This window comes from Sinocyclocheilus rhinocerous, unplaced genomic scaffold, assembly GCF_001515625.1.
Source record: "Sinocyclocheilus rhinocerous isolate Xijiao unplaced genomic scaffold, SAMN03320098_v1.1 scaffold623, whole genome shotgun sequence".
NCBI classification, from domain to species: domain Eukaryota; kingdom Metazoa; phylum Chordata; class Actinopteri; order Cypriniformes; family Cyprinidae; genus Sinocyclocheilus; species Sinocyclocheilus rhinocerous.
Window position 1 is genome coordinate 2,273,014 of NW_015644631.1, and position 12,515 is coordinate 2,285,528.

The 12,515-nt window shown below is 37.8% G+C and overlaps 1 protein-coding gene across 1 annotated transcript in view; it reads right to left on the reverse strand.

The window, feature by feature from the left end:
• dscama (Down syndrome cell adhesion molecule a) overlaps positions 1–12,515 on the reverse strand; it is an 86,132-nt gene that overhangs the window by 25,393 nt on the left and 48,224 nt on the right. Inside the window, exons 5-11 of the mRNA XM_016576502.1 lie at positions 11,976–12,254; positions 11,605–11,880; positions 11,233–11,529; positions 7,656–7,931; positions 7,285–7,563; positions 7,067–7,186; positions 5,488–5,667 (exon numbers count right to left, since the gene is read on the reverse strand). Of these exons, the coding sequence (XP_016431988.1) occupies positions 5,488–5,667; positions 7,067–7,186; positions 7,285–7,563; positions 7,656–7,931; positions 11,233–11,529; positions 11,605–11,880; positions 11,976–12,254 (1,707 nt within the window). The remainder of the gene's footprint in view (positions 1–5,487; positions 5,668–7,066; positions 7,187–7,284; positions 7,564–7,655; positions 7,932–11,232; positions 11,530–11,604; positions 11,881–11,975; positions 12,255–12,515) is intronic.

A 12,515-nucleotide genomic window follows, 5' to 3' on the forward strand; every position in this document is an offset into this window, starting at 1 on the left:
ATTTCCCGACCAGGTGCCGAGTGCTGCCAATCACAACACACACTGGCTCAGCTAACCAATCACAGCACATTTCGTATTTCAGAAGGCGGGCCTTCATTTGGTACAGGAACTATTCGAGTCGTTCATGCCAGACTGAGGAGAGAGGTGTTGTAATAATGTAAAATATGTGAAAAATAATGTGTTTTTCAAACAACCTAGTATGAGATCCTGTTCTAGGACACCCCCAAAACAAAATCAAGACTTTGTAAAACAGCATAATAGGACCCCTTTAACTTCTCTATTGTTGTTTAGTCGTAGTACAAGCAGGATGTGACGGTTGGTCGGTATTAGTCCCGCCCCTCCTCCACTGTGATTGGTTAGCTCACTAAACAGTGACAGTTTTACTCAAAGTTGAACATTCTTCAACTCTCAGCGCTGAGGAAAAAACGCCCGAGCGTTCAGCATGAAAAAGCCGCTCAGCGCTCGGCATGCTCTTGGCATTTTAAAAAACGCAGCGCTCCCATTGAGAACAGTTGAAAAAATACACTAGCCTCGGGGAAAAACGCTTTGGTGGACACGCGGCCTTATTGTAAAGCATTACCTACATTTTATAATTTTATATATTTAATATTTATGATATAAAATTACAATAGAAAATGTATATATAATAAATCTTATAAATATATAAACTGTGACAGCTTGTCGCAACATGGCAAAATTATTATGTTTATCATTTGCTTAATTTCTTGGCCGCATAATGCTACAAATGAAGCCGGAACGAGTGGATCTGGAGACAGAGTCGTCCTGCAGTGTAATGTCTCTCCTGTCTCAGTCTCATAGCGGCTCCTGGCTCCCCGCAGGCTTTCTGAGGGCACCCATCATCCCCTATCACATCAGCGCTCAGGGCCGTGTGTGGGGGATGTAGGCCAAGACCCTCCGCCTCACTGGGCTGGCGGGCAGATTACACGCATGTGTACAGCAGCTCCTGCCCCACGATGCACCGGGGTAAACAGTGAGCTGACTGGTTAAGTGGCCGTGTTCACCGCAGCCTGATATCCTTCTTTACTGCACCATTGGGTTTTGCGTGGAGAATGAGCCGCATCATGATGCTGAAAATGGAAAAGCGTGCGGCCAATCAGAGCGAAAGAGGGGAGGGATCATGGTAAAACAGCCTCTGATGTGATTATGTCTTGTTATATAGAGAGTTTCATGGGATCATCATAGCTTTTTTATCAGCAGGATTTCCTGAAAATTACACTGTACAATCAAGCAGCAACGTCAGCTTTTGTTCATACAGTCTAAGTAGCATATACTAAGACCATATTACTTTTACTATTTCTGCAGTATATAGTATGTATACTGTGCATAATACACATTAAATGTGACCCTGGACCACAAAACCAGTCATAAGGGTCAATTTCCCAAAATTGAGATTTATACATCATCTGAAACTGAATAAATAAGCTTTCCATGCAATGCACTCAGCTTAACCTATCTATGGAAGCCTTTTCCCACCCACTTTCTACTATTAAAAAAGTAAAGGTAATTTATAAAAAGCAACTTATTTCTCATAAATGTGAATATCATTATTGCATCTTTATTTATAGTAATTGTGACTTCTTATCTCACAATGTCATTTTCCTTTTTATTTCTGTTAACTAAACCACACATTTAATGAATTAAATATGCAATGTGATGAGATCATGTTGCAACAATGTAACAAACATTAAATGCATAAAATATTCTTTCAGATACTATAAAAACAATAAAAAAATGATAAATATGTATACGCTGATATACTGCATAGACAGCAGTTCACTATTTTCTTGTAATATGTACTCCAATAATGTTTGTTCTATTTATGACTTAACATTTTTTTACTGTGTATTCCATTCTAAAACTAGCCAATGACATAACACAGTTAGGTAAGATACATTCGCATGCAAGTCCTTCACTTAACAACACTTAAATATGAACTTCCCATTAAGAAGTTAATCTCTTAATACATTTTTTTACTGTGTATTCCATTCTAAAACTAGCCAATGACATAACACAGTTAGGTAAGATACATTCGCATGCAAGTCCTTCACTTAACAACACTTAAATATGAACTTCCCATTAAGAAGTTAATCTCTTAATACTGAAAACCAAACTCAAACCTGTTATTGATTTTCCTAGCAATTAGATTTGAGTAAGTATTGAGTAAGTAATTTTTCTGTTTTCTTCCAGAAGGGTAGAATTCTCTCCTTCTGTTCTGTAGCCACGGGGGACACGACCTGAACTCTCAGCGCTGATCACGGCTGATCTTAATGAGGAACTTGTTTGCGGTAAACTGGAGAGATCATAGTGGACTCTGAAACAAACCTCTCAGGGAGACTCGAGTTACAAGAGTGAGCCACAACAACAGAGCCGTGCCTCTGGGAGCAGAGCTCTCCGCACAAACACGACACAGTATTTCACCTGTCAGCCTGATCGATCTCTCGGAGAACAGAGCTCTGTCTGTGTGTTGTTACACGACATGAGAAGGAGAGCAGCAGAGAGAATAGAGACTGAGAGAGCGAGGGAGGGAGGAAGGGAAAGAGGATGAAGAAGAGATTGTATTGGGCAGAGAGAGCGGCTCTGCAGGGAAGCTCCTGCTGCGTGCTGATAAGAGCAGGGTGTGAAAATAAGCCTCTCTAACATCACATTCTGATCAAATGAGAACGCAGGGAACGACAGGGAATAGTCGGATAACCCGACATTAAAACAGTTCAAAACGCTGTTAAATCAGATGGATTTCAGCATTTATTTGAGTCACACAATAAGGTGTAAAGATTTTACTACATTTTAAATAAACATACTTGAAGAAGTCAACATCAAATCAAAATTGACCCAGTTTACCTGGAAAGCATGTTCTAGGTTTTATTATAATAAATCTAAATAAATCTAATATAAATCTTATTAATAAATATTTATATTTTTTATATTTTATTTTGCATTTAAACTATTTTATATGTAGTCTTCAAACAAAAATTGTCATTAATTCTTCTCTCTTTAGACCAAATCAATTAAGTTTATGAGAAATTTTAATCAAGGATTGAATTAGGAAAAACTTGAATAAATGATGACAATTTTCGTTTTTGGGTGAACTATCCCTTTTATCCCTTCAGTAGAGAAAAGGGAGCAACTTATAAAAATTATAGTTATAATATGCATAATTTATAATTTTTGAAAAAGAAGCAGAATAAGACAATAAGGCAAATACAAAAGAGATACAAATTAAACTCATTTTTCAGATACAGTAGGTTTACTTAACATATTTATTTAACATCTTTTGTTGGTTAACATTAGGAATGCTATCCCTTTAAGATGGAAGGCATGCATGTAATACTGACATACGTTCAGTTTTCAGTTCACCCACCTGTTTGCTTTCACTTAATCCATAACCGACTGTATTTACGTGAGATACTCTACATGATAGACATTTGGACTGCTGTGTGTGTATTTGAGCACTGAGAACTGATCGCGCGCTGTAGGCTATATGAGAACTGAAGAAGTGGAGCGTGCGCGAGAGAGAGCACTTCTATCAGTGCGATTCTGCCTAGACTTCACTAACTTTAAGTTAATCGACAACGAATTGTGACTCCCGGGAAAAACGGGACGTCTGGTCACCTTATCCCTAACACTTCAGGTGCTGAGACCATTGTTTCAGATCGCTAGTTCGCGTTTTGGTAGCCTATCCATCCACTGCGGCTGCCATACTGAGACTAGATATGTGAACGCCCATTATCCGATTGCAATCTAATGACAGGGACGCACATGTTGAAGGACAAGACAGTAACCTATAGGATGTATTTTGAATGTCCGATAGTCCTCAAATAACATTATTGTCCCGTCTCGTCTTGTTAACGAAGACTAAATTTCGTCAAGCATAAATTTCGTCATAGTTTTTATCATCAGATATTAGTTTTAGCTTGTCAACCTCTTGTCTTAGTCACAGAAAAATTTTTCGTTAACGAATATTTTTCGTTGTCGTCTTCGTCGACAAAATTAACACTGCACTGAAGACTGGAGTAATGATGCTGAAAACTCAGCTTTGCATCACAGGAATAAACTACATTTTAAAATAAAATAAATAAAAATAAATTAGCAAATAAATAAAAAATGTTTTTAAAATGTACTATTTTATAATATTTTTTGTTTTCACAAATGCAGCCTTGAAAGGAGACTTTTCAAAAACAAACAGAAAATCTTTCTGACACCAAACATTTGAACAATAGCCTAAATATAAATATTAAAATTATTAATAAAATTATTAATAAATAAACATGATTAATTATTAGTGCTGTCAAATGATTAATTGCGATTAATTGCATCCAAAAGTTTTTGTTTACATAGTATGTGTGTGTACGGTGTATATTTATTATGTACGTATAAACACACACACACATGCATATATATTTAAGAAAAATATGTTACATTTATATATTAAATATATTTATATATAATATAAATTATATTAATATAAACATATACATGTAAATATTTTCAAAATATATGCTGTATGTACTGTATGTGTATTTATATATACATGTACATAATAAATATACACAGTACACACACATATGTTATGTAAACAAAAACTTTTATTTTGGATGCGATCGTGATTAATCGGTTGACAGCACTATTAATTATTATTTTTTATATTATATTCTGTTTTTCTCTGAATGCATTGTAAAATGGATGCAAGATGGGTTGTGGACAAGTTTCATGCTGTCTTTAAAATAAACACCACTGTTCCTATTTCTGTTCCTATCATCTTCTTTGGATAGTTTGTAATTGAATACCTCTTACACAAGCATCATGAAGAAGAAATTGATGAAATTATAGTCTGAGGTAATCTCTATTGCTCTCTCTCTCTCTCCCTGTGCGTTTATACTGTATGTGTGTGGTAACTGAGTGTAACAGAGAGTGGGTGGAAACAGAAAAAGTGAGCCATGCACACACACATTAAGAACACTGAAAGCACACGCTTTTCCACATGTCAGCTCCTACTGGAGTTCACAGTGTAATGAGGGGGAAACGGGTTTTTGGCTACTCGTGGATAAACACCCACACGCGTCTGAGACAGACAAAGAGACCCTCTCACCTGCCACAATCCTCTCTTGTTTAGTCGTAATATTGACAAGAACGTTGCAAAAAATAATTCCAAGCCTGCACAAAACAAAAAAGCTGGGACCTAAACACACATTTGATTGGTTTTGCAAGTGTATTAAGAGTGGCAGTAACCAGAAGGTTGTTTGTTCGAGCCCCAGGCATAACAACTTTCTCCACTGTGTCCTTAAGTAATGCAAAAAAAAAAAAAAAAGCTTGCTTCAGGTGCAATGGACAAAAGTGTCTCACTAACTATTTAGCTCTTAACAGACACCTAAATATTCATGTACGGTTGAAGGGTTAGAATTTTAGCAGAACTACAAAGCGAACCGTTGAAACGATCATCTTATGTATCTGTACAATATTGTTTCTTACTTTTCACGTTGAGGTACATGGACTTGCTGACATCGGCTCCCACGTCATTGCTGACCTTGCACAGGTAATAACCTGCGTCCTCCTCGAGAACGTGCTTAATCAGCAGTGAGCCGTTCCCAAGCAGCTGGACCCTGAAGCCCGAGTTTAGAGCGATGGGTTGAAACTGGGGCACCCCAGCACCTGGCACAGAGAGAGAGGAAGACGTACAATAGAAAACCTGCTAAAAAAACTTCAGTTACATCATACTTTTCCTTTTTTCACCACTGGCAAATTGTTTTAAAATGCACAACATGTGAAGTTTATTACACATAAAAGGCTACAGTATCATTTTGTACTGATTTTCAGTAAAAAATATCTATATACATGATATATATATCTATATCTAGAGTTATTTTTTCTATATATTATTATTAATATAAAAGTTTATTTTTCCCCACTGGCAAATAACTGATTTATTTTTAGTGAAAAAATCCAAGAAAACTTGATTTCAGTGAACAAATTTAGAATTATTTCTACTATATTATTATTATTATTATTATTATTATAGAAGTTTTTTTTCTCCACTGGCAAAAATCAAATTTTTAAAGTTTATTTATCAACACTTTACAATAAGGTTCCATTGTTAACTATTTAATGCATTGACTAACATTAACTATAAATGAGCAATTTGTTGCAGTATTTATTCATCTTTGCTAATGTTAGTTAATAAAAATACAGCTGTTCATTGTTAGTTCATGTTAGCTCTGGTCCATTAAATAACATTAATAGATACAACTTCTGATTTTAATAATGTATCAGTAAATGTTGGAATCAAGATTAATCAATGATTTAGAAGTATTTTTCATTGTTAGGTTGTTAACTAATCTTGTTAAATAATGTTAACAAATGGAATCTTACAGTAAAGAGTTACCACTTACTCTTGAAAGAGAAAAAGCTATGATCCTAATAGCCATGAAAGTAAATTTCAGAGTATATTGTTACTCTCATCATCATTATTATTATTATAGAATTTTATTTATTTCCCCCACTGTTATTTTGTTATAATTATAAAAAAATAAAAATAAATAAAAAAGTGAAGTTTATTCTTAAAATAGAAAAAAGCTATCATTTTGTCTTGATTCTTAGTAAAAAATATCTAAATATCCATGAAAATCTAAATGTCAAAGAACAAATTTCGAATTATTTTTACTACTACTACTATTATTATAGTTATATTTTATTTGTCCTCACTGGGAAAATTGTTTTAAATGAAAAGAAATAAAAAAAATTTTTGAAAAATTAATTTAATTCAAAGTATATTAGCTGAATGCTAAGTGTATTATGTTTATTGAACTATGCATTATTATCTTACACAACTGTGCTTCTCAAGTAAATGTATCTTGTTTTAAGAATGTTTATATATACAGTGGGTACGGAAAGTATTCAGACCCCCTTATAGCAAATGGCTGCAATATAACAAAGAGTGAAAAATTTAAGGGGGTCTGAATACTTTCCGTACCCACTGTATTTACAAGACAAAATACCAATTAGGAAATTGATTTTTGTATGCAAGTTTATAGCTGTCAATGAAGCCATGTACCTTTTGAGTATTTCCACTCAATAGTCGGCCGTGGCTCTCCATCCGCAGAGCAGTTCAAGATGACAGATTTACCGTAGATTCCATCCTGGTCTTGAGGCTGCACTTTGAACCTTGGTGGAACTACAAACACCCCACAAATTCACATTCAAGTTCTGTCTTTGTAAAAGTTTTTTTTTATTATTGTAGTCCAAAATAGGATGCTAAACATGTAGTCTTACCTCTAACAATGAGCTGACTCTGGTATTTCACGACGGCGGCATCGTTTTGGGCAATGCAGGTGTAGGTGCCGTTGTGCACTCGCTGGAGGTTGGAGATCCGCATGGAGCTGGTGAAGTCGATGTTGTCGATGGTCACCCCCAGGCTGGCGTTAATGGGCTTTCCATCCTTCTCCCAGGTGATAGAGATGGGAAGGTCACCTGAGCGCACAACGCAGGGCACGAAGACGCGATGGCCGATGGAATAACGTGGGAATTCGAACGGCTGGATGAAGGGAGGCACTGACGACAACCAGAGAACATTGGTAAATATTGCTATACCAAATGAAGAAGCTAGTCTAATGACATCATTTAACTAAGTCAAGTATCGCTACCTTTCACAGTGATGTGGACGCTCTGGTTCTTGAAGAGCTGGGGCTGAACCAGCACATGGCAGCTGTACTCTCCTTCGTCCAGTTCTTTCTGCACGTTCAGCAGCTTCAGCGTGCCGTTGTTCTCGAACGCTCGTTGACGGTCATTAAAAGGGAGAAGGTTGGAGTTCTTGTACCATTTGATGGAGTAATATGGGTAGCCAATCACATGGCAGTGAATGTACATGACCCGGCCAGCTATTGCTGTGAGGTTTTTCATTGGTCGTATGTCAGCAGGACCTTCAGGGTACAAAAAAGAAACACTTCTCTTTAAAAGAATATTGACATTGGGATGAAAATCCAATTTGCAGTAAATGTAGCAAAACATAATAAAGAAAATGTAGATTTATGGTTTATGGATGAGGGCCTTTCTAAGATCAAAGAAACAGAAAACAGAAAGTAAACGTTTAGGATGGTTATTTTGATACTCCTAAATGGCTTGTTTCTCACACATTTCATCCCTTTATACACCCTTGTGTTATATTGAAGGTGCACTTCAAACCTTAATAGTATATTTTAAAAGATAAACTGTACTTGCAGATAAAATAAAAACACTGAAATAAAAATTTAATATTTTTCTTTAAAGTACATATTGTTAAAAATATGCTATTCTGTGTGTGGTCTGCAAACTCTAATTAAAAATCACAATTCAAAACTAGAAAAGTAAAATGTGAGTTGTGTTAGTGCAAAAGTGATGCTAGAGTGTTGTGGGTGGTTGCCAGGTTGTTGCAGAATTAGTCAATCAAGAATTTCAACATTATTTGTTCTAAAGAAGGGAAAGAAAAAGAGTATTAATATAAATTAATGATGAAGAAAAAGTAAAGTGATCACAAACAGACACTACATACACACAAGAAACAGTTAGGGTTACATGAAAAATTTCTTTGAAGAACTACAGCCCTGAAATCTTAAAAATAAAGGTTCCAAAACAAAGTTTTCATAGTGATGCCATAGAAAAAACATTTTGGGTTCCCCAAAGAACCTTTCAATCTATCTATCTATCTATCTATCTATCTATCTATCTATCTATCCGTCCATCCACGCATCCATCCATTACAGCCGCTTTTCCACCTAAATTACCTGGAACAATTTGTCCCAGGAACTGTTTTCCCCCAGACCTGTTGCTGTTTGCGTTTCCATCGCGGTCTAAAGTACCGTGAAGAATAGGCAAATAGTCTGGTGACGTAGGTCTGAGCACATTTCTCAATACCAAGTATGCAAATTTCGGACTTGCATCCTCAGTAGTTCGGACTTTGCAAGTTCGACTTGGGAGTGTGAACTCCCGTGGACGGGACGATGCAAGTTCGGTAATTTTGCAAATGGAACAGCAGCGTACTTGATAACGTCAGTCAGCTCGCCTTGGCTACTGCAATTTTCCTCACTGTATTTACAATAAGACAAAATATGATATCAAACACCACTGCCTCTTTTCGTTTTCATTTAAACATATTAATAGCTGCAGAAATGTAGTTCAGGAAACGTACATACAATACAATTAAACAAAATATTATATCAAACATTGCCTCTTTTCATTTTCATTTTAGCATATTAATAGAATAATAGAATAAAGACCAAAGATTACCTGTTAGACTTACCCAAAACTAATTATATCTTATGTTTAACCACTACAGAGACATCAGAGCCAGCGGCAAATGTCAGAAGGACTAGCCGAGTTGAGGCTGCTCTCGTCGGGAAACGCATTTCATGACACAATAACAGTAATATTATAAAAATGTATGTGAATAAATGGTGGTTGAAATATAATGCTGCGTGAACTCAACCAATCAGCATGTTCAGCGCCCAAGTCCCGCCCCCGAAAGTTCCGGACCTTTGAAAAAGTACTACAGGCCTCTCCCAAATGGAACAATTGCGATTGCGGACTTACGGACTTACAATGGCCGCCACGTGCGCGTGTCCGTTAAGTCCACGAGACTGTAGGGCAGTGATCCTCAAATCTGGCCCACGAGATCCACTTTCCTGCAGAGTTTAGCTCTAACCCTAATCAAACCCACCTGAGCATGCTAATCAATGTCTTCAGGATCATTAGAAAATCACAGGTAGGGGAGTTTGATCAGGGTTGGAGCTAAACTCTGCAGTGCATTGGCCCTCCAGGGCATGATTTGAGGAACCCTGCCATAGGGTGTCCCATTTGTCATTTTAGTGTTCAGAAGGGTGCTTGTGAGTGCCCCCTTTGCGGCTGTTATGCGCCCTCGATCCACACTTCTGCCGAGCCCGCAATGGTGCGAGCCCCGCAGCAGACTTCTACCCGACAGTTAAAGCAGTATTACGTCACGAAAGTGCGGACTCAGAGGAAGACCGCGAGGATTTAGGGTGCCATTTGGGACACGGCCTACCTCGCGAGCAGGGACTTTCTGAGGGGCAAATTTTTACCCGGAACTTTATTTAGATCCTGGTTCCTGCGGTGGAAACACACAGAGCTCTGGCCCAAAGTCCCCAGTTCCTGGGGAAAGTTCTTGCGGTGGAAACGGGGCTTACGTCATTTAAAGCTAATGTCCACAAAGAACCTTTTAATGAATATGCTTCAATTTTATGTGGGTACATTAAAGACAACGATGTACTAAAAACGAAAAACTTCTTCCTTTGCGTTTTTTAACAGTTTTATGTACAGATGTCAGTGCTGTCAAAATGGTCCCCATTCACACGGATCTGCGAAAATTACTAAAAATGCCGTATATCCATGCCAGGCCAGTAGTCGGCGATGTCACTTTGCAAAGGAACACTATGCGCCTGCACAATAATGGTATCATTTTCAAAAACTTGCACTTTGAAACCCGTTTTAAAAAGTTTAAAATTGTCGTGTAAATGAACAGTTGAAACAAAAGTTGGTTACACTTTATTTCGATAGTCCACTTTAGACATTCTATTAACTATAAGTAACTTTGTAACTACATGTCAACTACATGTCAACTAATTCTCATTAATTTGCAACTACATGTCTACTAACTCTCAGAGTAGACAGGGTAGGTTTAGGGTTAGTAGAATAAGTTGACAAAGAAAGTGTTAGAAGATAGTCTTAAGTGTTAAGCAGACAGTCTACTAATACTCGACTAACTGCTAGTTGACATGTAGTTACAAAGTTACTTACTGTTAATAGAATGTCTAAAGTGGACTATCGAAATAAAGTGTTACCCAAAAGTTTTAAATTTTCAGTTGAAGACTGTGTTGTTTAAACGCCCCTCTTAGTATGAAGAATATCTTAATAATCTGAAGAACCTTTTTTCACTATTAAAGAACCTTCTTTAAAGAGTTCAATGGATGTTAAAGTTTCTTCATGGAACCACTTATGCAAATAAACAACCTTTATTTTTAAGAGTCTGGTTGGAAACCCACAGAAGAAAACAAATACACATCAATCCATATGAAAGAGTGAACATGACCGAAAAAAGCAATAAAAGCACAGAAAGCTCAACAGAAATAAAAATAAGAGCAGATGTTAGTCAGGCCCTCGTCTCATGTACGAATTGAGATGAGCAGAATGAAATATATGTGTGTGTTTTGGAGGAGCTGATCTGACAAGCACCTCTTACGTTTATTCGAGCCTGGTAGGAGACCGTCCCCGCCGAGTTATTGCAGGTGCAGCGATAGACCCCGCTGTCCCGGACCTGGGTGTGGGAGATGTTCAGGTAGCTGACCACGTTCCCCTCTGCCGTTATGCTGTGACCAATGCGGTGCCGACTGTCCTTTGTGACAACGTCATCGTCCAACGTCCAGGTGACGGCAGGCTGTGGAGTTCCCTTGACATGACACATCAGGGAGACGAACTCATTCGGACCGACAACTTTCTCGCTGAAGGCGGACAGGATCTTAGGGGTTCCATCTGTGGATAAAGATGGTTTTATTAAGTTTAAGAAACCAAAACGAACCAAAATTAAAAGGCCGGGATGGTGCTGACCTTCTAAAATGACTTGCACAAAATCCTGAGCTGACATTTTGGCCTTCCTGGCGAAGCACTGGTATACTCCTCCATCACTCTTCGCCATCCCGTCCATCACAAGGTTCTCCTTATTGATCCCGTTCATCCGCACATTGGTGCCGGTGTGGATCTTGTCGCCGTTGCGGTACCACGAGAGCTCATACTCATCTGAGCCAGTCACGCTGCAGGTTAGCGACACTTGGCTACCCACGCTGCCTTTCACCTTTCGCGGACTGACCACCCCTTTAAGAGGTTCTGGAACAACACAGTGACATTGCTTATGTTAACTTTATCAATAAGATATTTAGAAATCAATAAAAAAAATATGGCAGGAGAAACTTGAGTTCTACCTTTTACTGTGAGACGACCTATGACCTCTGCGTTCCCATAGCTGTTCCACACCTCACACACGTAGCTGCCGGTGTCACTGGGCTGGGCTCTCTCGATCAGCAGGCCCGTTGCGCTCTGATGGAAACGGGAGTCTGATTCTAGCGGTCTGTTGTTTTTTAGCCAGCGGTATTTTGGTGCCGGGTGTCCAGAGGCCTTGCATGGGAGCTCCACTCTGTGGGACGCCATGACCTCCCGCTTCTCAAACCCATCGAGGATCACAGGCGCTGAGTTTGTTGGATCTATTAACAAGAAAATTGTTGATTTAATTTATTTTAGTATGTAATTTCTATTTCTTTCCATCCATCTATCTATCTATCTATCTATCTATCTATCTATCTATCTATCTATCTATCTATCTATCTATCTGTCTGTCTGTCTGTATGTCCATTTATCCATCCAACTATTTATTTATTTGTCCATTCATCCATCCAACCATTTATTCATCTATCTATCTATCTATCTATCTATCTATCTATCTGTCCATTTATCCATCCAACTAT